Source organism: Halichoeres trimaculatus, unplaced genomic scaffold (genome assembly GCF_033239565.1).
Source record: "Halichoeres trimaculatus isolate MK-OKI-2021-1 unplaced genomic scaffold, fHalTri1.1 fHalTri1_scaffold_23, whole genome shotgun sequence".
Lineage (NCBI taxonomy): Eukaryota > Metazoa > Chordata > Actinopteri > Labriformes > Labridae > Halichoeres > Halichoeres trimaculatus.
The window spans coordinates 18,620,725-18,641,772 of NW_027437201.1; the positions used below are offsets into that span (position 1 = coordinate 18,620,725).

Consider the following 21,048-nt stretch of genomic DNA (forward strand, 5'->3'; position numbering starts at 1 on the left):
GCCCCTGCTCGCATACAGTTACACACTTTCATTGAGTCGCACAGTTTACGCAGAATTACGTGGGATTAATGGTGCAGGCTGACTGTTGGGGAGATGAATTGGACTGTGTCTGAACCTCTCTTGACCTATATCTTTAACTGGAGCAATGCAGCAGTGTTGTCGTGAAGGGAGAAGCTTCATTAGTTTGAGGATGCTCGTGTATTTGTGTGTGTGTGTGTGTGTGTGTTTGCTGCACAGAGAGCAACGATAAAGACAGATGGGTGTTTAAAAAGCTCCACAAGCTGCTCCTAAAGAGGAAAGTGAGTAAACTTTATCCTCTCTGCAACAATCTAAAAGATTTAAGGTGAGAGCTGGGATGTGTAGTTCAATCTGCCTCCTCCATCACAACCCAGGTGATGCAAACTGCCAAGGTCATGAAGGAAACATCAGCGATTACCTGTGTGTCCAGCAGCGAGGCGGCGTGTCAGAGTCTCTACCCTCTAAATATGACTAATTGCCCCTGCTGTTCTGCTTCTTATGATACAGGTTAAAACTCATTACCGGGATGTTCTGCCTCACTGAGCTCTGCTGCTCCGGCTCTCAGGCAGATGAGAGGGAAATAAACAAGCACCTGGCCTTACTCACACACTCACACACACACATTTTGATGTTTTTATACTCACTCATAATTGGTTGGTTTTATCTTTTAAAGTGCATTACAGCTTTTGTCCCCCGGAGCTTAGTGGAGGAACACTTCCAGTAAGTTTTTAGTAATGGGTAAAAGTCCTCCAGGGATTTCTGATACCTCTGCCAAGTCCACTCTGCCGGGCATTATCTGCAGTAATACCTTCTTCATTGATTCGTATCTGCGCCCCTGCCTGCAGTCGGAGCCTGGGTGAGGGAGGTACAAGATGGCCCGGCACAAAATCCTGAAAGTGTCGTCAGTAACAGTCGACAGTCAGGGTAAACACACAGAATATAGAGCTCTACAACACCTCAGGTCTGCTTTACAGCACACCTGGAGTCAAACAATCAGGAAGAGGGACTTAAACGCTTCTGCTGCATAACGCTGACCTCTGTCTGAGCCTTAATAAAAACAATACACACATGGAAACAGTCTTAATGTAAGATGCTGGTCTCAAAACAAGACGAAAACTTCTCATATGACTTTCTGATCATTTCTAAGTGGTCTTTGAAAATTCACCTTTCTAGATGTAAACCTGATCGTAATCCACACTTTAACATGAGATTATCAGCACTAATATGGGTTATTTCAAAATGCTACTTCTCAGCTTCAAGATCAGGTCAAGCAGGTCCAGATTGATTGACAGCACAGCAAGGTTTCTATGACAACACCACGCTGGCTAACTCTGCTGAAAACGATTTCTGTGATTAATTTTGTAGTGATGGTGGACACAGAAGCCTAACTGTCAGACAGAAAAAGGACAGAAGAGCAGAAGAAAGATAAACAGGAGAGTGATAGAGCACGAGCTTAAGGCTAAAACACAAGTTAAACTGTTTGTGCTAATGTTGATCCCAACCCACAGTCAGCAGTTATTCTGCAGTGGTCTGTTCAAACTTGAGAGTCTATCAATAAAATGAAGAGTGAGGTTATGTTTGCTCTGCTTGGTGAGGTTGTAGTTGGTAGATGAGCTCTGGTGGGACATAACCAGGATTCACTAACGGGACAGACACAGGGCTGTGAGTAGAGCTAAATATAGCCGGCAACTAAACTACGGTACAAACTGACATTGTTTGCTTGTTGTCACATTTCAATAGGGTTGCCACCCGTCCCGTAAAATACAGAATCGTCCCATATTTCGCACTGAAATGTTGCGTCCCATTTTTAAATCAATACACAATTTGTTCAAAATTTCCAGTTTGCCTTGAATGCAGCACCACTCTGCCTGAAGTCAACATGCGTTCGCATCCGCCCACTGGAAACGGCAGTTGGTTGGTTGATTTTAATCGTGCAATAAGTGCTCATCATTAATAGAGTGAGAGAAAGTCAGAGGAACCCCACCCCCGCTGCTGAGGGTGGCCCTTATTTTTCAGCCTCAAAAGTGGCAACCCTACATTTCAAACAACAGTGCTACGGAACTGTTGACAAATACCTTACCTCACCTCATTGCAGTGTATCTGATAAAAAGTTGTCTTGAACAAAGAAAAGTACAGTTAAAAAGAAGATCTGACCTCCATTTTTTTCCAAACAAACACATCTTATTAAAAGTCACGTCTTCACGACAGTGTGCATGCCACTCGGGGCCAAAAGGTGGCGCTGCAGTCCATTTTAAACAGCTCCTCCTCACAGCAAATTCACCACCCCTGTTATTCTTACATATTTACTCTTCAAATCATCTGTAATGCAGCTCCCAAATGTTGCTAAACCTTCATCAGGGAAAGTCCAGAAAACATGACCTCAAGTCTTTTTTCTGCAGCTTCCCTCTGAGAAGTGTTCAGGTGCATTAAATGGAGATACCTAAAACATGTGCACTATGCACTTAGTTACATCCCTCTCTTTCAGGCGGTGACACATTCCCCCCTGCCATTGAACCTGTTCTGCGGTTTGACGGCTCCTCTTTGTACAGACACACATTAATGATTCTGTTTTAAGGTTATGCAACAATTAAAGAGGGTTAAACATCACTTGATCTCAATTGCCGAGGGCGCAGTGTTGACATATGACATTGACTTTCAGCTAAGAGCTCAGGGTGGGGCGGACAAATAGAAGGATCAGGACAAAGACATAACAACACCTATTGAGAGCGACGCTGCAGCTACACCTCTCTGAGAATTCACCTGTGAGACTTTCCTGTAAGAACTGGTTGAAAACTGTCACAGCAACAAAGATCGAGTTGCACTTATGCTGCATGATAAAAGAGGCAGCATGTTTCCAAACTATGGCAGCCAAAATGGGTCACGTTCTCCCTGACAATAACTCAACAAGCCTCGGGTCCTGACTGAGAGATTAACAAACTCTGGATTTATCTTTAGCATCAGGCCTCACGGGAAAATCAGACACACAGATAGCAAATAAATCACATAAACCAAAGCACATTCATCTAAAGTATTCTCACATTTGCATACTATCTGATGCTGCTTTCGTGCTGTCAGGATTTACAAAGATTAATCACTTCTGCATTCATCAGCAGTGACGTGTCACCGTGTTTGAACGCTGCAGAATTTGAGGCACTAAATACAACTTGGACTGCGCTCTGACTTCCAGGATTAAAGAAAAGCTTTTCTGGAGCTCCACATCAAACAGCATTCTGTGTGGGCTGTTAACCTGTAATTTACTGACTCACAACAAGCCACGCAGCAGTCATCACAGGTAGGGCAGAGCTCACTTTTTCACAGGGCTTAAGGTCATGGGTGCTTACTGTCTGCACAAACACTGAAGGCCAAAGCGACCAGAGCTGCTGGTCCCCAGTGTGCCTTTCGAGGAACATCCATAAAGTGTGCAAGCCTGCAAAGAGCTGCAGGAAAACTTTATGTAACTGTCTTTCAAAGCAGCAAGAAAAAAGATGCTTAAAATGGCAACTCTAGCTTTAACTATTAATTTGTGGTGTTCCTCAAGGCTCAATCCTCGGGCCCCTCTCAGAGTTAGCATTTGTGCATTTTCGGTTGAGTAAACATCCTTCAAATAGCTAACTTTTGCAAAATGAGTCCACAGAATTTGAATTTTGGCTGATTAAAGCCTGTGCATTCACAGGATTTTTTGTTTTTATAAATCAAGATTATTGACTATTGCTCAACTTGTGGCACCTATGTGTGAAAGGGCACTGTAGCATCCTATGGCCTGACCTACCAGAGCAATCACCCACAAACAATCTTGTTTTGAAAGAAAACAAGATGAGTTATAGGATATCTTGGCACATTTTTCCTCAAATAAGTTGAGATAAAACAGAGAAGCTTGGACAAAATGTGTGGTCACTCTGGGCCTCCGTACATCTTTAAATACTCCATGCATGTTTCTGTGTATTCACCACAAACATCTGTGTTCATGTTGGAACATTTCCCAGTTTGAGGAGAGAGAAATAAACATATGTCACTGCAGGCATGTTGGTGGCTCCGAGTGCCCTGGCTGCCCCCACCCTCACCCCCAGCAGGGTGCCCCGGAGGCCACCCTTTTGCTGGGGTTTTATTGGTCAGCGGACAGCAGCCCTGCTCCTTGGGTACCATGTCCTCTCCCTCATCCTCAGCACACACATCGCTCCTCCCTGCTGGGCTCAATCAATCACACACACATCGCTCACTCTGCAACTGTGACCTACACCGACTGTTAACGCTTTGTGCGAATCAAACCAGCTGAGCAGCCAGAGCCCATCGAGTGAATGAGCCGAACAGGCAACAAATGACATGTCAGATTCACCCCCAGCTCTGACATTCCGGATTTCAAACACCCCTCTCTTTAAATCCTCAAATCTTACCTGCCCACTGTTTGGTTGGCGAGCTGTCTCATTCGGTTGAACTGCTTCTTCATCTTGTGTTTTCTGCGTTACCACCGGGCGGTGCAGCCACTCCACATTATCTCATTGATAGAATAAAGTCAGATCTCCTGCGCTGATCTACGGCAGACGAGGAGGTTCAGTCTTTAAACATCCAGTTTGGGGGGGAAACATGAAATCCTAAATCCTCCACATTTCGGCTGATGAAGACGGTGAGTCCCTGTCCTCCGCTCCGCTCCGCTGCTCCAGAGATGCTGGACCGATTCCTCTCCCTCTGCTCTCCCCCAACACTGACAGCTCGCTGGCGACACGACGTTCCCTGCAGGTGCATCATGGGAAATGTAGTCATTTACAATATTTCCTCCTCAGAGCCACTTGGGACGATTTTGGTGCTAAATTAGAAAAGCTATTATTATTCAGACATTGATTTTGTGTCCAAAATGCAGTTAAGTACAGTTTTATTTATTTTAAAAGACAGATTGAAAAAGAGAAAAAAATAAACAAATTACCTAAAAAAAAAAAGCAATGAAGGGAAATTGTGCATGATAATGGTTTTCTTGCTCTTGCGAATCAAATGGATTGCAAAATTCTGGACATTTTTACCCTTAAAATAATCAACAATTTCTTCAAGTGGCAGTAAACTCAAGGAACAAAACAATGTTCCACTCATGGTTCTACTCTAAAATGCTCACAGCTCGTGTTTTACATACTTCAAAGATGGAAACTTGTTAAAGTTAAAGTTTTTATTTGTACTGGATGTGCATTCAGTTTTTGTGCTTGACTCTTAAAGGCAAACAGCTCCCTCTTGTGGCAATCGTGTGTAGCGCTGTGAAGCAACGGTCTGACCATTGGCCACATTACACTAAGCAGTTACTCTAAAAAAAGAAAAGAAAAAAAGAAATGGGAAAAATACTTGAAGGAGGAGCTGTCTAAAAACGGTTTCATGCACGTTTAAAGACGTAAAAACAACAAGAAAAAAAAAAAAAAACACAGCAAAGGGATCACATGAGTTCAGTAAAACACCCATTTCCTAGCATGAGTTCCTTATTTAGTGTAAAAATAAAAAAAGCCAGAACAAAATCAGATAACATTCTCAGAAATCTCTCAAAACAAAAGAAAAATGGGGTCAATCATTATGGGTCATATTTTACTTCTTAAAATAAATCAATTCTGTATGAATAATTGATATATTTAGAATTTAATGTGAATTGATTGGGGTGTGCTAAAAAGATAATACACTGATTAATTAAATTTTTGGACAGGTTTAACTAAAAATGATTTAAATCAGCAGGAGGATGATGTAAATCAAAACAGCAGCCTATAAATAAATACTGAAATACAATAAATAGAAAATAAAATAAAATATAAGTACCAGGGGTAAAAGAGCATAATCATGTTAGGAACAGACTGCAGGAGAAGCTGTTGAAAAATCTTGATTACCTGGTCCTGATGCTAAATAACCTACTCTTTCCTTGACCTAACAGTTCACGGTAGGGGTCAAGGGGATCAATGATTGTTTTTGTGTAATGTCCTTTATCCAAACATAATGCCAAATCTAGTTATTTATGTGTAATAAAAAAATTAAATTCATAACAATTTTATGAGTTATAGGATTCTGTTTGTGAATGCAGGGTTTTTTTCTCTGCCGTTCATCCCTGCTGCCACAGGAGGCGCTGGTGAGTCAATGATAAATATGAAGGAATAACCGCCGAGGAAGAGAAAGGAGTACTCGTTGAATGACAGTGAAGCAAAGTTTACACTTTTTACAGTTTGTTTTTGTACTTTTGAGAGTCTTACCATTCTTTGTTGAGGACTTGAGTCATTTCTGGGACCAGACTGACAGCTTCGCCCTGTAAAGATGAGGGATCGGACTAAAGAATTAGGAAACGTGAGTGTTTTAGTAAAGTGCTAACGTTAGCAGTTGTCGATAGCCTGCTAACTTAGCCAGGTTGACTCCTATTGGTGTTTAAAGTCTGACAACTATCGAGACCGCCAGCACTGAGACAGTAAAGTGATAAAAGCAGAAACATGATGACACTTTAACGGGTCGTCTGTGTAAATAAGGACTAAAGAGTCTCTCCGTACTTTCAGTTTCCGCTCCAGCCCTTTGCCCTAAAGGAAATGTCAGGCCGGGGAGAGGGCGGCAGCTCGGGCTGCTGGGGGACTTCATGTTGTTTAGGATGGAAACATTCTTCGAGAAAGATAAAACTCTGATCCCTTTTCTTTGTTTTTAGCGTGCGGAAAACTCGGACGAGGAGGATGAGGGCCAAGCTCTCATGATCAAACCTGGATCCTCTTCAGCCAAAGAGGAAAAGGAAAATGAAGCCTTCCTCAAAAAGGTAAAGAAAGAATTACAAATATTAAAAAATAAACAGATGAAATTCATTACACTAACATTAGTTTAATTGAAATTACATTTATAATAAATTCGTTTTTTATTAACTTTTACATTAAGTTTTTTTTCCACTTTTGAAATTGTCACCCCTCAGGACTTTGCTGGCACCACACTGATAGCTTCACAAGTTATCGTCAAATACAACCATTTATTGTGCTCATGAGGATAAACTTTGAAATTTCTCTATCATCAGATGCAAGAAATCCACGAGGGGCTGAACAGCCTCAAACGGATGGTGTCTGAGCTTGAGAACAAGCAGAAAACAGTGCTGGGTGTGGCGCTGCCGGAGGAGAGTAAGTGGGATCATCAATAACATCATTCACTTAAATATCTTAGGAAATTTAGTTTAAGTTTCTCTCTCTTTAGGCATGAAGAAAGAGCTCCAGACTCTTCGAGATGAGATCAAAACATTGGCGACTAAGATCCAGAGAAACCTAAAAAGTGAGTAATGAAGAAGAAAACAGGACAGTGCATAAAGGATTTAACAAAAGATGATCAAATTGACAACAATCTGAAAAGAGAAAAAAGAAAATCTAAATGTCATATTTTGCTCTGGCTGCAGGTATTGAACCCAAGAAGGGAGATGACGACGGAAAATATATATCCATATCCGTTCGTATGCAACGGACTCAGGTTGGCCCTCACATGAAGTGTCTTTGTTTACACTTTCAGCAGAAAGTGTATATCGACTTAGGTGGTTTCATAAAACAGAGACAGCAGAGAGTGCAGCAGCATTATGACTGTGATGATTTCCCCTCTCTCCAGCACGGCGTCTTGTCCAAGGAGTTTGTGGAGCTGATGGGTTACTGTAACACGATCCAGGCTCAGTACAGAGACCGCAACGTAGAGAGGATACAGAGGCAGCTGAAAATCAGTGAGTACTCAGAGAACACCACACAATCACTTCTTCCAGTATGTGATTCTGATAACTTCCTCCTTTTTCCTCTCCTCTCTCTGTCTCTGTCTCTGTGCTCAACTGGAGGTTGAGTCATCACGGGTTTCACTTTGTCTCATGATATTTGTCACATGTCACATCTCATTTCTCTCTCTGACACTTTTTACCACAATTACTTCACTTTCATACCCTGTAGTTCAACATTTCAGTTCTTTGACATCCCCAAACCCTCTGAACCCACATCCCCTATTATGTGATACTTAAAACATCTTTAATTAATTTACAGAAATACTCCACGTTACAGTGATCCCATGGTAACATTATACTTTAAAACATTTTAAGGCTCAAAATAATAGAATATAACGTCTAATTTTTTTTATTTAATGCTGTAATGTCTTCTCATGATTCGCCTGTAATTTCACCAGGAGCCACTAGGGGCTGCAGCCAACACTTTCAGGCTTTCTTTACTATTAAACTACATTTTTATCCAGGTTTCAGCAAATGCACGACTATGAAATCTTATATTTGTAAAAACATTCAGACAAGTGCTTTTATCAGAATCCAATTTAAAACCCGATGAGTCCAAGATTAAAAGAAACAACAATGAAGTTCATTTCTTTACCCCTCTTCTGTCTTCTAGCTGGGTCTAACGTGACAGACGAGGAGCTAGATACGATGCTGGAGAGCGGGCAGACGGATGTTTTCACACAAAATGTGAGTTCATGGTTAGGTCTCAGAGGAAGTCTGACTCTGAGCCGTGGTTGTAGAAAGAAACCGCATCACAACCACACCTGCCGTGCAAAACTTTCACTCTGCTGCAGGTGTTCCTCATTAGACCAACACAGTTTCAGTATAAGAGTGTTATTAAGATGTTTAAATGCTGTGTTGTGTCCTTTTAAATGCCAAAACTGGACAACAGACGTGGTAAGAATGAAAGAAAACCACATGGAGCCCTTAGATGTGTCTGTGGTTCTCCTGTAGCTCAGAGTGTGAAGAATCCTGTTGGCTTTATTGTTTCGTTTTGTACTTTGTCACAGAACTTGGCTCTAACACCTTTATTCTGTAGATTATAAATAAAAACACTTAATTAGAGCTGGTTGTATGAAAACTCACCTTACCTGAACTATCTTCCATGTTCCATCACTACTTCCTGGGGTTGAAACGTTGTGAACTGTCCACAGATCCTGATCGATGCTAAAGCCACAAAGCAGGCTCTGAATGAGATCGAGTCCCGACATGATGAGATCCTAAAGCTGGAGCGGAGCATCAGAGACCTGCACGACATGTTCCAGTACCTGGCCATGGAGGTGGAGGCTCAGGTAAAAACAAACACTGATGAAGTCTCACAGGTGTGTAAAGTGGTGAAGATGACCTGGCTGTGATGTTTGTCTTCTTCCTGCAGGGGGAGATGGTCAACCGCATTGAGAGCAACATCATACAGTCATCAAACTACATCGAGAAAGCAAAGGAAGACACAAAGAAAGCCGTTACACATCAACAGAGTGCACGAAAGGTACAGAGCAGTTTCATTTACAGAATCTTTACATTCTTGTGTTGAATAAAATTAATTTCTGTCTGTCTCTCGTCATGCAGAAGAAGCTCTGGATCGCAGTCTGTTTGGCCATCCTCATCCTCATCCTAGTTATCTCATTGGCTACAGCTTTCACCTAACACCAGGCAGTGAGTCCTACGGTTCTGGTTGCATGTAAATAATTTCAGCCCACAGGATGAACGGATGAATTAGTTCAGTGGATTCAGTCTGTTTTATCGCCCTCTGAGTTTCTTCTTTTGGTCACATTTCAAAAACGTCACACTCTCAACCCCGCCTGGCCTTAAAACAGGTTTATCCTTGAGGAGAAGATTGGCAATCCCCTACAACCCCCCTCCTGCCCTGCCTCTCCCAGGATGATAATTGAACTGTTACTTCCGCGCGTCTGTCCCTCTTAAAGAAGAGGATTCGAGTGGCCTTCAGCAGAGCACAATGCAGTATTGAGACCGAACACTGACGCTGGTCATACTGTACTCAGGAAAAGTGTGCGGTGACACTTGTTACGTTGTTGTTTTGGATAAATTTGAGATGTAAACAACGGCTGTAACAAAGTAGGGATTTCTTTTAAGTGAATAGTCGATTAATATAATTGTACATAACCTTAATGTTTATGATTAAGACATTCTTTATGCAGGTTTTTAAACTTGAACTGTCTTCATGTAACACATGTAAATACAGATTTTTTTTTTGTGAAATAGCAGCTCCCCCCTTTTCTTTATTTTTAATTTTATTTTACAAAATAAGGTGTCTCAACACTGCAATAAGCGGCCCAAGGCCCTCTTTTTATTTGTCCTATCAAGTTTGTATTTATGATCTGTTTTGTGTAAGCTGCTACAGGAAACACATAATGAAATCTTTTCTTCAGCACGGTGCCTTCTCTCCGCGTGAACAGCTGAAGAGTGTCATGTGGTGCACTAATTTTGTAAAAGAAGGGATGGAGTGAGTTTTTATAAATATTACGTTTGCATTCATACAGCAGTGTTCCAGCTGAGAGGCCTCTCAGTGATGTGAAGCTATTCAAGCCTTTAAAAGTACTTCATCAGTTATCAGCTGAGATTTTCTCTTCAACTTCAGTTTGACCATCATGTTAATGAAAATTAAGTATCTGTACAAAACTCAAGTTTCTGTCGAAAACAGATCAAATCTGGCCAAGTACAAAATGTCGACTTTGCTGCTGTTGAATTTTGCAAAACTCATTTTAATCCACATGTTTTTAAAATAAAATGCTGCCATGCTATATTACCCTGTGTTTGTCTGGTGTTTTTTACTACATATTAAAGGTAATATACTGAACATATCTCTGAGCATAATCCACCCTTTCCAGTTTGCTTATCAGTCTAGGAAGGGGGTAGACGATGCCATTGCAACACTGCTGAATCTCGTCACTGGACATTTGGAGGGCCTGAAAACTCATGCACGTTTGTGCTTCATTGATTTTGCATCAGCCTTTAATTGTATGCAGCCTCATATCTTAGCTCAGAGGCTGCTTGAAATGTCAGTTTTTGACTCTGGCACTGTATGCTGACTAGTCCATTTTCTAACGGCCAGGTCTGCTTTAATGACACTTTCTCCAGCACACTGTTGTGTCTAACAGGTTCAACTCAAGGGTGTGTTTTGTCACCCCTATTGTTCATGCGCTATACTAATAATTGTCAGAGCCAATTTGAGTCAAGGGTCATTGTTAAATTTGCAGACGACTCTGTTGTAGTCAGCCTTCTGCCGGACCATGAGGTGGGCCATGGCCCTGTCTTGGACAATTTTGTTCAGTGGTGCGATGACTCCTACTTGCATCTCAATGTCTCCAAGACGAAAGAAATGCTGATTGACTTTCGCAGAAATCCTCCTGCCACTGTACCAACATTTATCAATGAGGCAGCTGTGGAGTCTGTGACAGAAAATAAATATCTAGGAACCATCCTTGATAGAAAACTTACTTTTGATGCTAACACCAATACTATTTGTAAAAAAGCCAATCAGAGGTTGGTCTTCCTGGGGAAGTTAAGGTGATTAAATGTTGACAAATCTCTTTTAAAAATGTTTTACTCATGCTTTGTTGAGTCCATTTTGACCTTTGCAATGATCTGCTGGTTTGGTAACCTTAGCAGTGCAAACAAAAACAAGCTGGGAAATATTGTCAAACTTTGCAGGAAGATTGTTGGCATAGACTTGAATGATCTTAACCAGGTTTTTTGCCGACAGGGAGGAGATTTGCTTATGTTAGGAAGGCAAAATGCAATAGATACCTAAGGTCATTTGTCCCATCAGCTGTTAGTTTTTTAAATAAGTTATAGACATTTTTGATAATATTGCATAAATTATTATTTGTTGGGCCTTTTAAATAATATAGACAATACAGACAAATGCTGCCTTTTGCATACATTGCATATTGTTCTTAATTATACAGTGTTGTTTTTATCTATTTTTTCTTACTTTTCAACTCACTGTCCATGATTTAATCCATGAGTTAGTCAGACTAACCAACACATGTATGTTTTTTCTTGCTTGTTTGCTTGTTTCTGTTGGCTGCAAAACAAATCGCCCCTCGGGAACAATAAAGATTTTCTAATCTAATGAATAGATTTAGAGGTTTATTTCTGAATTTTATCACCTATAGGTTAAGTTTTTGCAGAATCAGATCCATTTTTCTCCATGTAAAAAAAGACAAAGTTAAGCTTTTAAGTTTGACAGCTCTGAAAGTTAAATGTTTCTATTTTTAAAGATGTAATTTTAAATTAAAGCATGTTTCCACATTGGAAAAAGAAACACTATAAATATATCCCCCAATATTAATCTTATCCAGTAAAAATTTGCATCCAAACAGCCTGAAATTCTTGCCACACACAAGGAGAATATTCAAGCCACTCCTGCTTCATCTTTTTGCACAATCGTTTTACAAAGAAGTCTGACTCATTCTGCCTTTTCCTCCGCTTTGAAACAAAAGTCTCCAACAATAAAACATGTCTAATTTTTGGTCTTTTTATTCAACTGTAATTGTCTTAATTTTTCAAGTAAAACATTGTGGAATTACAAGGGATCAAAGGAATGCAACAAATGAAGAGACAAATCAAAAATAAGACCATCACCATAAACTATCCGACCCCGCTTCCTCCCCCCCGAATATATCACGTTTTGCTCCGAGTCGCTTTGACCAGTCCAAACGTAAATCGACAATTTACAGTCATCTGGAACTGTACCAGTTATTTTATTCACATTTTGTCCAAGTAAGTTTCTTTACATGAACTAAGAGCGATGAAGTGATGGTGAGAAAAACTTCATGTGAAAATAAAAGTTAATTTGGTAGCACTGATGCACAGGATGATGCTTTTGTCGTCTTCTTGTTGGTTGGTTGATTTTGTTTTTTTTTCGTTTGGCTTTTTTTTTTTTTTTTTTTTTAATGAGAAGCTCAACACCCCTGCTTCAGGTGCTTCACAAGGCAATCAGAGGTTCAACCCATTTGGCCAAAGAGGCACTCTTAATTTCAACATTTACTTGCCCTTTTAGTATAAATACATGACAAACTGGACCATAACAACAACTGCCTTTTGGTAGATCAGGAAAGAGCCATTTCTCGCTCCGTGTTTGTAGCTGAGAGCACGACCTGTCCTCAAGATGCTTTTCAACTTCAATTAATACATTTCCCAACAGCAGAGATACACTGTGAGGTACCAGGAATCAATTAATAAGTGTAGTAGATGTAAAAACTTTGAACTACAACACAATGTACTTCAAAAGCAGAGGGCCACGTTATCAGATGTGCAAATGAGAAATGCAAGGCTGGATTTAAAAATGAATCCATTGAACAGAAACCGACATGAAAAAAGGGCCCAAGCAAAGACAAGCTCCAGCATAGTGCAGCAAAGATCACATTGACAGATCAGTTCTCTTCCTAATACCCTGGAAGAAATGATAAAATATGCATAACTTATCAACTGACTACAAAGAAACAATAGTCAGGACAGCTGACAAAATTCTCAAAAGCAAACTTTCTAAAACCTCCAACTTACAATACAACTGGTCACTCCAAAGGTTTAATGTCACACCGATGACTTTTCATTGAACCCCAACGAGAGGGCGCTGTATAATCCATCTTAACACATAAGATCTGAGCATCCAGTCTCTGAAGTTTACAGTACAGAATGTCAACTAACAACTTTCCTCTATTTTCTCTTGCACCTTCTTCCCCCTCAAGTCCCAGTGGTGAATCAGTCCACTGTCGTCTCTCAGTCAGTCTGTGGACACACAGCGACACATGCGCCACGTTTTTTCTCTCAGTCTGGCATCCCTGAGCCTTCCCCCAGCTGACAAAGACTGAGCCGGTGAGGGGTCCAGCTCCAATTGGAAAGGGAGAGGGCCCAAGAGGCAGGGAGGTCCCTGGCTTGTGCAGCACTCAGTTCCCTTGCGTGTATCAGAGTGCAGACAAAGCAGCAACCTTGGAGGTCGTGACGTGCTTCCTGATCGTACACTCTTGCTTCCGTGTTTCCCTTTGGCACTCGATCATGTCTTGTTGTGACGATGTGGACCAGAGGAGGAGCGGGTGCTGGCTGCTGGTGACCGGGCCTGCACTGCAGCGAGTGCGGCAACACTCCGCAGCACCCTGTCCGGCGTGCCTTCAGTTCCTGAACTGCTGGCCACCTCCTGCGAGAGCCGATGAGACCTCCTGCTCTCCTGCCGACTCTCCCTCTGGTGGCCGTGCTTGTCTTTCTTGTCTCTGCTCTTTGCTCGCTCAGAGCTGCGCTCGCTGCCCGAGGAGGCGGCGCGGGACTCCCTGTGCTCGGTGTTCTGGGAGCTGATGCTGTGGGTGCGCTGGCTGCTGTTACTGCTGCTGCGGCTCCTGCTGCTGCGTCCGTCGCCCTCGCCGTCACTGCTCATGCTGCTGCAGGCGCTGTGACCCCGGGATGATGGCTGGGCCTCTGTCTCTCCTTCCTTGCACCCTGATGACTTCCTGCACCCTCTTTCTTTCTCCTCTGCTTTCGGTCTTTTGTACTCGGCTTCCAGAGGAGGAACCAGAGAGCCGGGGCACTGTCTGGTGGAGCGGGAAGCAGAGCGGCTGGCTTGATTTGGTGTGGAGGGTTTGCTTACACTGCTTTTGTTGTTAGTAGCGTTGACAGAATTACTCTGAGGAGAGGCTGGTACGCTTTTGCTTTTTTGCTTTTGGTTCTTATCAGAAGAGGGGGCAGGGGAAGTCCCAGCAGCCTTAGACCCGGAGTCTTTCCGAGGCGTGTGACCTGGGGTGTCGACTCTTCCTTTCATGGCGAGGAGCTTGGCTGCAGCATTGAGGGCTGAGCACCTCTTTCCAAGAACTTCAGGCTCAGGAGGCAGCAGGGGCGTGCTGTTGGTCTGAGCTTTACTCTCCTGTGGAGGCTGAGATCCTGCAGACTTCCTCGTGATCCTCACTGAGGACGTATCACTTCCAGACTCTCCACCTGTGGATGCGTTGGTGTTGGTTGATGCGTTTCTCTCAGAGCTGTTCGCAGGTTTCTTTCCTTGCCGGTTGTTTCCTCTTTCTCCTTCTTGATCGAGCCTACGTTTTGCAGAGCGGGTCAACCGGTGCTCCTTCCTGCTCTCACTGGTGTCAGAGTCCGATGAGGAGGAGGAAGGAGATCTTGACCGTCTTCTCCTGGATGCAGTGACTTCCTTCTCAGTGCTTTCCTCTTTCTTCTCCTTCACCTCATCCTTTGTCTCTTGCTCTCCTGGCTCCGATGTGACGTCCATTCTCCTCTTCTTCGTTGGATGTCTGTTCTCGTAAGTTTTCTTGTGATGAGCGTGACGGGTGAGGGTTGTCGTAGAGCACCCAGATGATGGCGAAGAGGAGCGCGTCGACTCCTGGCTGCTCTGCCGACTGAGAGGCCGCTTCTGGAGCGGGGTTTTCAGATCTTCTGGAGTTGGAGTCACAGTTTCCTGCTTGAGTTCTTCTTTCTGGGGGGCAGTCTTTGACGGTGCTTCGTTCCTGCCTGGATCCTCCTTACTGGATTCAGATTCTTTGGTCTGATCCCTCCTCTTTTTAGACAGAGACGTACAGATGTCTTCCTTCTCGTTGTGAGTCTTTTCTTCAGCCTGAACAGGATCTACCTCCATATCTGTCACCTTTTCCAAGTCGCTTTTAGTCTCAGCAGATTGTTGATCAGATGCAACAGGAGGAGGAGGAGGAGGAGTGGATGTCTGTGGCTTGGTCTGGACCTCTTCCTGTTCTGGTGTTGAGATCTCTTTGCTGACATCCTTCAAAGTGGGGCTCTGTGTTTGAAGGGAGGTGGTGTCTGTATTTGAAACAGGTGGGGTTGTTTTGATCGGGGGAGCTGACAGAGGCGTTGGTGTGGAGCTGGCTTCTTTAGAAGTCTCTGCTGCATCTTTATCTGTTTTTTCCAGGGGTGGTGTTGATGTGACTCTTGGTGGCGGTGTTGTGATTTGGGGCGGGATTACGACAGTCTTTTCTGCAGCTGGAGTGGCTGAAGTCGTGAGCTCTTTCAGGGGGACCGCTGCTGCAGGACTCGATGCCTTGACTGCCTCTGATGGGGGTGATGAGACTGTCACCGTCTCCACCTTAGCTGTGGATGTTAAAGTGGCAGATACTGACGTTGTGGGAGGATTGCAGACAGCTGTAGCTACTGTGGCTGGTGGAGTCTGGACTGGTTTAGTTGGAACTTGCGTTGCCGTTACTTTTGTTCTTGCTTGGGCTGTAGAAGATGGCGCTGAAGTTGCAGAAGACGATGACGAAGTTGCTACCGGAGACACAGCAGAAGCCCTGACAGCAGTGGATGGGCTTGTGGTGGGAATGGTACTCAGACTTGTTGTGTTAGGACAAGCTTGGGCTGTAGCAGGAGGAGATACTGAGACTGGTTTAGGTGGAGCTGAATCTGAAACGGTCTGGGCTGCAGATGTTGCATGTGACGGGGTTTGTGGGACAATCTTTGCTGCAGGAATTTCAGCTGGAACAGTTTTTACAGGCGCAGCTTTGACTATTTCTGATGATGGTGCCGTGTTAGCAATGGCAACAGTGGTAACTCTGGCAGAGAGGGTTCCTGGTGTTGTCACATCTGAAGAAACTAAAAGTGCTGGCTCTGTGGGAGCTTTGGAAGCCGTAGAAACCACAGGTAAAGGTTTGACATCTGAAGGAGCTGATTTGACGTCGCTGGCAGTTGGTGATGGGGTTGTGGTTGTACAAGTTGCAACGACAGGCGCGGTGGAAGTTGTGGAAAATGCAGTGGAGGACACAGAAGAAGTCTGGGTTGATTCAGCAGAAACTGGAGCTGACTCCTTGACTTGGGTGACCTCAGGGAAAGGTAGAGGAGGAGGAGGAGGAGGGGCAGGTAGAGCTGGAGCTGGAGCTGGAGCTGGGAGAGTTTGATCTGTAGCTGTTGTGGAAGCTTGAGCTGGATTTGGATCAGTGGCTTCAGTCTTAGTGTCTGTTTTGTTAGCTTTGGTAGGCTCAGCCTGATTTGTAGTGATGGGAGCAGCTGCAGGGGTCTCAGACAGGCCTGTTGGCTCTGCGCTAACATCAGTTTTTGATAAACCAGATCCGTCAGTAGTGGGGGTTTCATTCGTAGAGGTCTGTTCTTCGCTGACACCATCTGGCATGGTTGTTGAGTCTTTGCGAGGACGACCCCTCTTACGTTTTGGGGAGAGAGGGGGGTTCCCCTCCTCGCTTGGTGAGGTGGGCTGTGGGGAAGGACTCACTGGGTTTTCAGACTCAGATAACCTAGGAGGAGTCTTAGGGGGCCGGCCCCTTTTCCTTTTCAGAGACGTTGCACCCGAGTCTGTAGAAGAGTCTTTTCCTGGTGTTGAATCCGCCTTCTTAGACTGGTTCCCTCCACGTCCTCGGCCCAGATGCTGCATTTGCTCTCCCATCTGAGCAGCCATGCGGGACTCAGTCTCCAGCCTGCGGCGTACAGGGAGGTTCCTCAGCACGGGCATGTCAGGGGAGAGGTAGGGCGGAGAATAAGGAGGATAAGCTCTGACAGGCTGTGGGTGCACAGGTGGACTGGTCGTAGAGTCTTGGTCCTGAGGAGATTTGCCGACTTTAGTTTTGCTGTCAGAGCTCGGGGATGCGTTTGTGTCTTTGTTTGGTTCCTCAGCAGTTCCGGCAGTGTTGTCTTCTGCAGACGCCTCCTCTGAAGACGCTCCGCCTCCTGTCCCACTTCCTCTCCGCCTCCTCCTTCTCGGCTCTTTGTCCTCCACGACCGTGACCAGCCTCCCCGGAAGCTTCCGCAAGACTTTGGCTGATGGGGAGTCTTCAACCAGACCACGAAGGACTTCACCGTCTGCTGACTGGCGCTTACGAGGCGATCTGGAGCTAGTGGAGGGGGGAGACATGGCGCCGTGGTCTTTGCTGTCGTCCACCAGACAGCTGGAGTCCAGCGAGGACTCGGACACCCTCCTCTCACCCTCCACGTCTTTCTCCTCTTTAGCTGCTTTGGAGTTCTTGTTCTCAGTCTCTCCTGCACTCTGTTTCCCTCCAGAGTGGGAGGCGGTCGGAGGGGAAGGCACTGGACTGGAATGGGAGCGGTTTGGTAAAGTCCTGGTTTTGATGGTCTGGTGATCTCTGGCAGGAGATGAAGCCTTTGACGATCTTGAGTCTTGAAGTCTGGTTGATGAGAAAGTTCTGTGGTGGTCTGAACGAGGCGAGGGAGTAGACACGGTGCCTGTGTCTTTGGCAGCTCCTCGTCCTCTCAGACCACCACGCAGTCTTTCAGGCACTTCTCGAGGGGGCGTAGGCTCGGGCTCTGCGTCAGGTGAGGCCCCACGCAGCCGACCGCTGGTCCTTGTCGAGGTGACGACCTTGTCCTTGTCCTTGGGTTTACGGCCTCGGCGAGCTGGAGCTGGCTGAGCGGGCTCCACAGAGGCTGGCGGTGACAGAAAGTCATCTTCATCATCATCAGATGAGGCGTGGAGTTTCAGACCTTCCTCCTTGGCTTGATCCAGACCTTTGCGGGCAGCTTCCACTTGCTCCTGAGGGGCACAGGAAAGGCACAACAGATTTTAACGCTTAAAAAAGTTTGTGAAGCATTCAAATATTGCAGCAAATTCAAGCTCTGTGCTGCAGGTGCGAGATGATCAAAGATTAAAATGTGAACACACCTCAGCTTGCTTCAGCTCCTCTTTACAAACATCTTCCAGTGAGGCCTCTAAGAAGTTCATGGCGTAGCGTTCAATGGGCGTGAGCTGTAAAGAGATGGAAAAAAATCTGAGTTAACCTCGCAGGAATAAAACTTCTCTGTAGATTTTGTTGCAGATATTCAGTATTCAGTCTTTACCTGCTCCACCAGGGCGGCTATCTCCTGCTCGGCCTTCGAGAGCTCCTCCACCTCCTCCTGCTCCCCTCCATCATCTAACGGTATGTTCTCGTTGAACTCTGCTAGTTCTGCCACCTGTTCTGCTTTGGCCTGAGAGGCTGCAACGATGTCCTCCTCATCCTCAGCACGACACAGCGCCTGCAACAAAATCAAGATGTGTTATTATTCCATCATACTTAACAGACATGAATGTGAGGGAAACATCTCAGTATCTGGCTTGTATGAAGTTTCTGACCTGCTCCAGGATGGTGGTGCTCTGTTTGTTGACGCCCTCCTCCTCCTCGGCCTGTGGCACAGAGAGCTCCACCGCCACCTCTCTCTTCTCGCCGTCATTCATATCAAACAGCTCTCTGATGGTTTGCTGAGGAACAAATGAAACACAAGAAGCATTCAGCAGAGGAAAAAAAAAGACGGAGAAATACAAAACAAAAATAAGTGGCACTTGAACTCGCTTAATAACCTGACATTATCACAACAACAGCAAACCAAAAGCAGCAGTCGAGCTAAAGCCGTCACTTATTCAAAGCATGAATTAGAAAATGTGGCAGCGTAAGAGGTTTTACTTTAAAGAGTGAGCAGAAATATCCGAATAACAGAGAGAAAGAGCTCAGCCTGTTGTTCTTTTCATTTATGAGGTTGTAGTTTTTCAGGCTTTTCAGTTTCGAGCACACAGCTTTATGTTCACGTCTGATACTATCACAGATTTATTTTCACCTTGAGTTCAGTGGAAATGTTTACCTGTTTGAAGAAGGCAGTGGTAAAGTTTCCTCCTTCAATGGCCATATCTCCCAGCATCCTCTTCTGATTGGCTTTCTTTAAAATGTTCTCCTCCACTGTGCGCTCGCTGATCAGCCTAAAGAGATTTCAGAAAAAAATTATAAAAGCATTTCCTTATTCTCCCCTTCAGAAATGTGAGGAAAGCGCTTTAGTTTTTGTAAAAAGGAGCTTTGATGCTGTCACCTGTAGATGTGGACGTCTCTCGTCTGCCCGATTCGGTGGCAGCGGTCTTGTGCTTGTGCGTCCATGGTGGGGTTCCAGTCACTGTCGTAGAAAACAACAGTGTCGGCACCCGTCAGGTTCACGCCCACGCCTCCGCTGCGAGTCGAAAGAATGAAGCAGAAAATACGACGATCTGCGTTGAAGCGCTCCATGAGGGCCTGAAAGAGAAGGCTTGATGAGTCCCCTTGGACTTTTTTTGTGAACGCAAGACAAGATGATATATTCTGCTGCTAAGGAGATAAAATCAGCTAACTACAGTTATATAACACTAACCTGTCTCTGCTCCACCCGAGTGCTGCCGTCCAGACGCAGGTAAATGTGTCCGTGATAGTTCAGGAACTGCTCGAGCACATCCAACATACGCGTCATCTGAGTGAAGATTAGCACTCGATGTCCTCCTGTCTTCAGCTTCCGCAGCAAAGTGTGGAGAGTCTGCAGCTTTCCTGCACACATTTAAAAAAAAAAAAGGTTATTTTCAGCCTCATCACAAGCAGCATTAAAGTGATACTCTGGGATGGAACAAGTTGGGTCCTATCACAAGGTTTAGGGCAGAAATTACCCCTACAGCAGTGATTTTGTGCAGCAGAAGCCCAGAGCGCTCGCACCAAACACCCCCTCCCTGCTCCTCTGCCGGTTTCCTCTGCACTCAGACGGGGCCATATTTTACTTGACCAAAAACACAAATAAACAGACTCCCACCGAAAAAATCTGATATCGGTCTGCATTCACGCTTTATTTAGAGAATGTTCAGCGCGTTACTTTCACACAGAAACACCGCTAAATAGGGCTCTAGTTCTCATCGTGTCTCTTTGTCCTGGCAGACTACCTGCGTTTGTTTAGATCTGGCACGCCGCACACGCGGACTGATACACTAAGCGGCGAGAGCCTCGTAGCCAGCTGTGGCTCTGCAGCGGAGGTAACGCTGCTTTACGACACGATGAGAACTAGAGCCTCATTTAGCTGTGGTTTTGTGTGAAAGTAACGCGCTGAAAATTCTCTAAATAAAGCGTGAATGCAGACCGATATCAGATTTTTTCTGTGGGAGTCCGTTTATTTGTTTTTTTTGGTCAAGTAAAATATGGCCCCGTCTGAGTGCAGAGGAAACCGGCAGAGGAGCAGGGAGGGGGTGTTTGGTGCGAGCGCCCTGGGCTTCAGCTGCACAAAAACACTGCTGTAGGGGTCATTTCTGCCCTAAACCTTGTGATAGGACCCAACTTGTTCCATCCCGGAGTATCACTTAAAGGTTTTTGGCCAACTGCTGCACTTGACATCAACTTACCACAGTCGTACTGGATGAGCCTCAGGTCGGGGAACTGGGTCCTCATGTAACACTGGATGCGATGAAGGCTGCGGCTCAGTGGTGCGACCTGACTTGATAGCGTGGAGGAGAAGACGGCCTGTTTGTGGCTCAGAGAGGGCGGAGGATGGCAGCAGTGCATGGAAATAGGAGGAGCCTCCACAGGGGGGATTACGAATGTAAACCTACAACAGGAAGA

The 21,048-nt window shown here is 44.8% G+C and overlaps 3 protein-coding genes across 10 annotated transcripts in view; 1 reads left to right on the forward strand and 2 right to left on the reverse strand.

Annotated features, from left to right (window-relative positions):
• The window catches only part of LOC141785615 (rho GTPase-activating protein 44-like), a 70,081-nt gene extending 65,350 nt beyond the window's left edge, over positions 1-4,731 (reverse strand). For 3 of the 5 annotated variants that reach the window (XM_074664042.1, XM_074664041.1, XM_074664040.1), the window contains exon 1: positions 4,410-4,728. In XM_074664042.1, coding sequence (XP_074520143.1) covers positions 4,410-4,462 — 53 coding nt within the window. In that variant the 5' untranslated portion in view covers positions 4,463-4,728. Of the gene's footprint in view, positions 1-4,409 lie in introns of all 5 variants that reach the window. The other 2 variants (XM_074664043.1, XM_074664039.1) reach the window with 2 other exon arrangements.
• A 1,371-nt stretch (positions 4,732-6,102) lies between these two features.
• Positions 6,103-10,496, forward strand: stx4 (syntaxin 4). Of its 2 annotated transcripts, XM_074664046.1 has the most exons (11): positions 6,103-6,315; positions 6,662-6,766; positions 7,016-7,115; positions 7,189-7,263; positions 7,385-7,455; positions 7,588-7,696; positions 8,358-8,431; positions 8,899-9,036; positions 9,120-9,230; positions 9,311-9,397; positions 9,559-10,496. In XM_074664046.1, the coding sequence occupies exons 1-10, from the start codon at positions 6,286-6,288 to the stop codon at positions 9,386-9,388; spliced, it is 891 nt and encodes a 296-aa protein (XP_074520147.1). In that variant the 5' UTR covers positions 6,103-6,285; the 3' UTR covers positions 9,389-9,397; positions 9,559-10,496. The 2 variants fall into 2 exon arrangements, with proteins under 2 accessions (XP_074520147.1, XP_074520146.1); XM_074664045.1 differs by having other exon boundaries at positions 9,311-10,496.
• Positions 10,497-12,452: 1,956 nt separating this feature from the next.
• The window catches only part of srcap (Snf2-related CREBBP activator protein), a 28,776-nt gene continuing 20,180 nt past the window's right edge, over positions 12,453-21,048 (reverse strand). For all 3 annotated transcript variants that reach the window (XM_074663790.1, XM_074663792.1, XM_074663791.1), the window contains exons 26-33: positions 20,832-21,034; positions 19,826-19,995; positions 19,514-19,710; positions 19,292-19,406; positions 18,789-18,914; positions 18,515-18,691; positions 18,339-18,422; positions 12,453-18,209 (exon numbers count right to left, since the gene is read on the reverse strand). In XM_074663790.1, the coding sequence (XP_074519891.1) occupies positions 13,761-18,209; positions 18,339-18,422; positions 18,515-18,691; positions 18,789-18,914; positions 19,292-19,406; positions 19,514-19,710; positions 19,826-19,995; positions 20,832-21,034 (5,521 nt within the window). In that variant the 3' untranslated portion in view covers positions 12,453-13,760. The remainder of the gene's footprint in view (positions 18,210-18,338; positions 18,423-18,514; positions 18,692-18,788; positions 18,915-19,291; positions 19,407-19,513; positions 19,711-19,825; positions 19,996-20,831; positions 21,035-21,048) is intronic.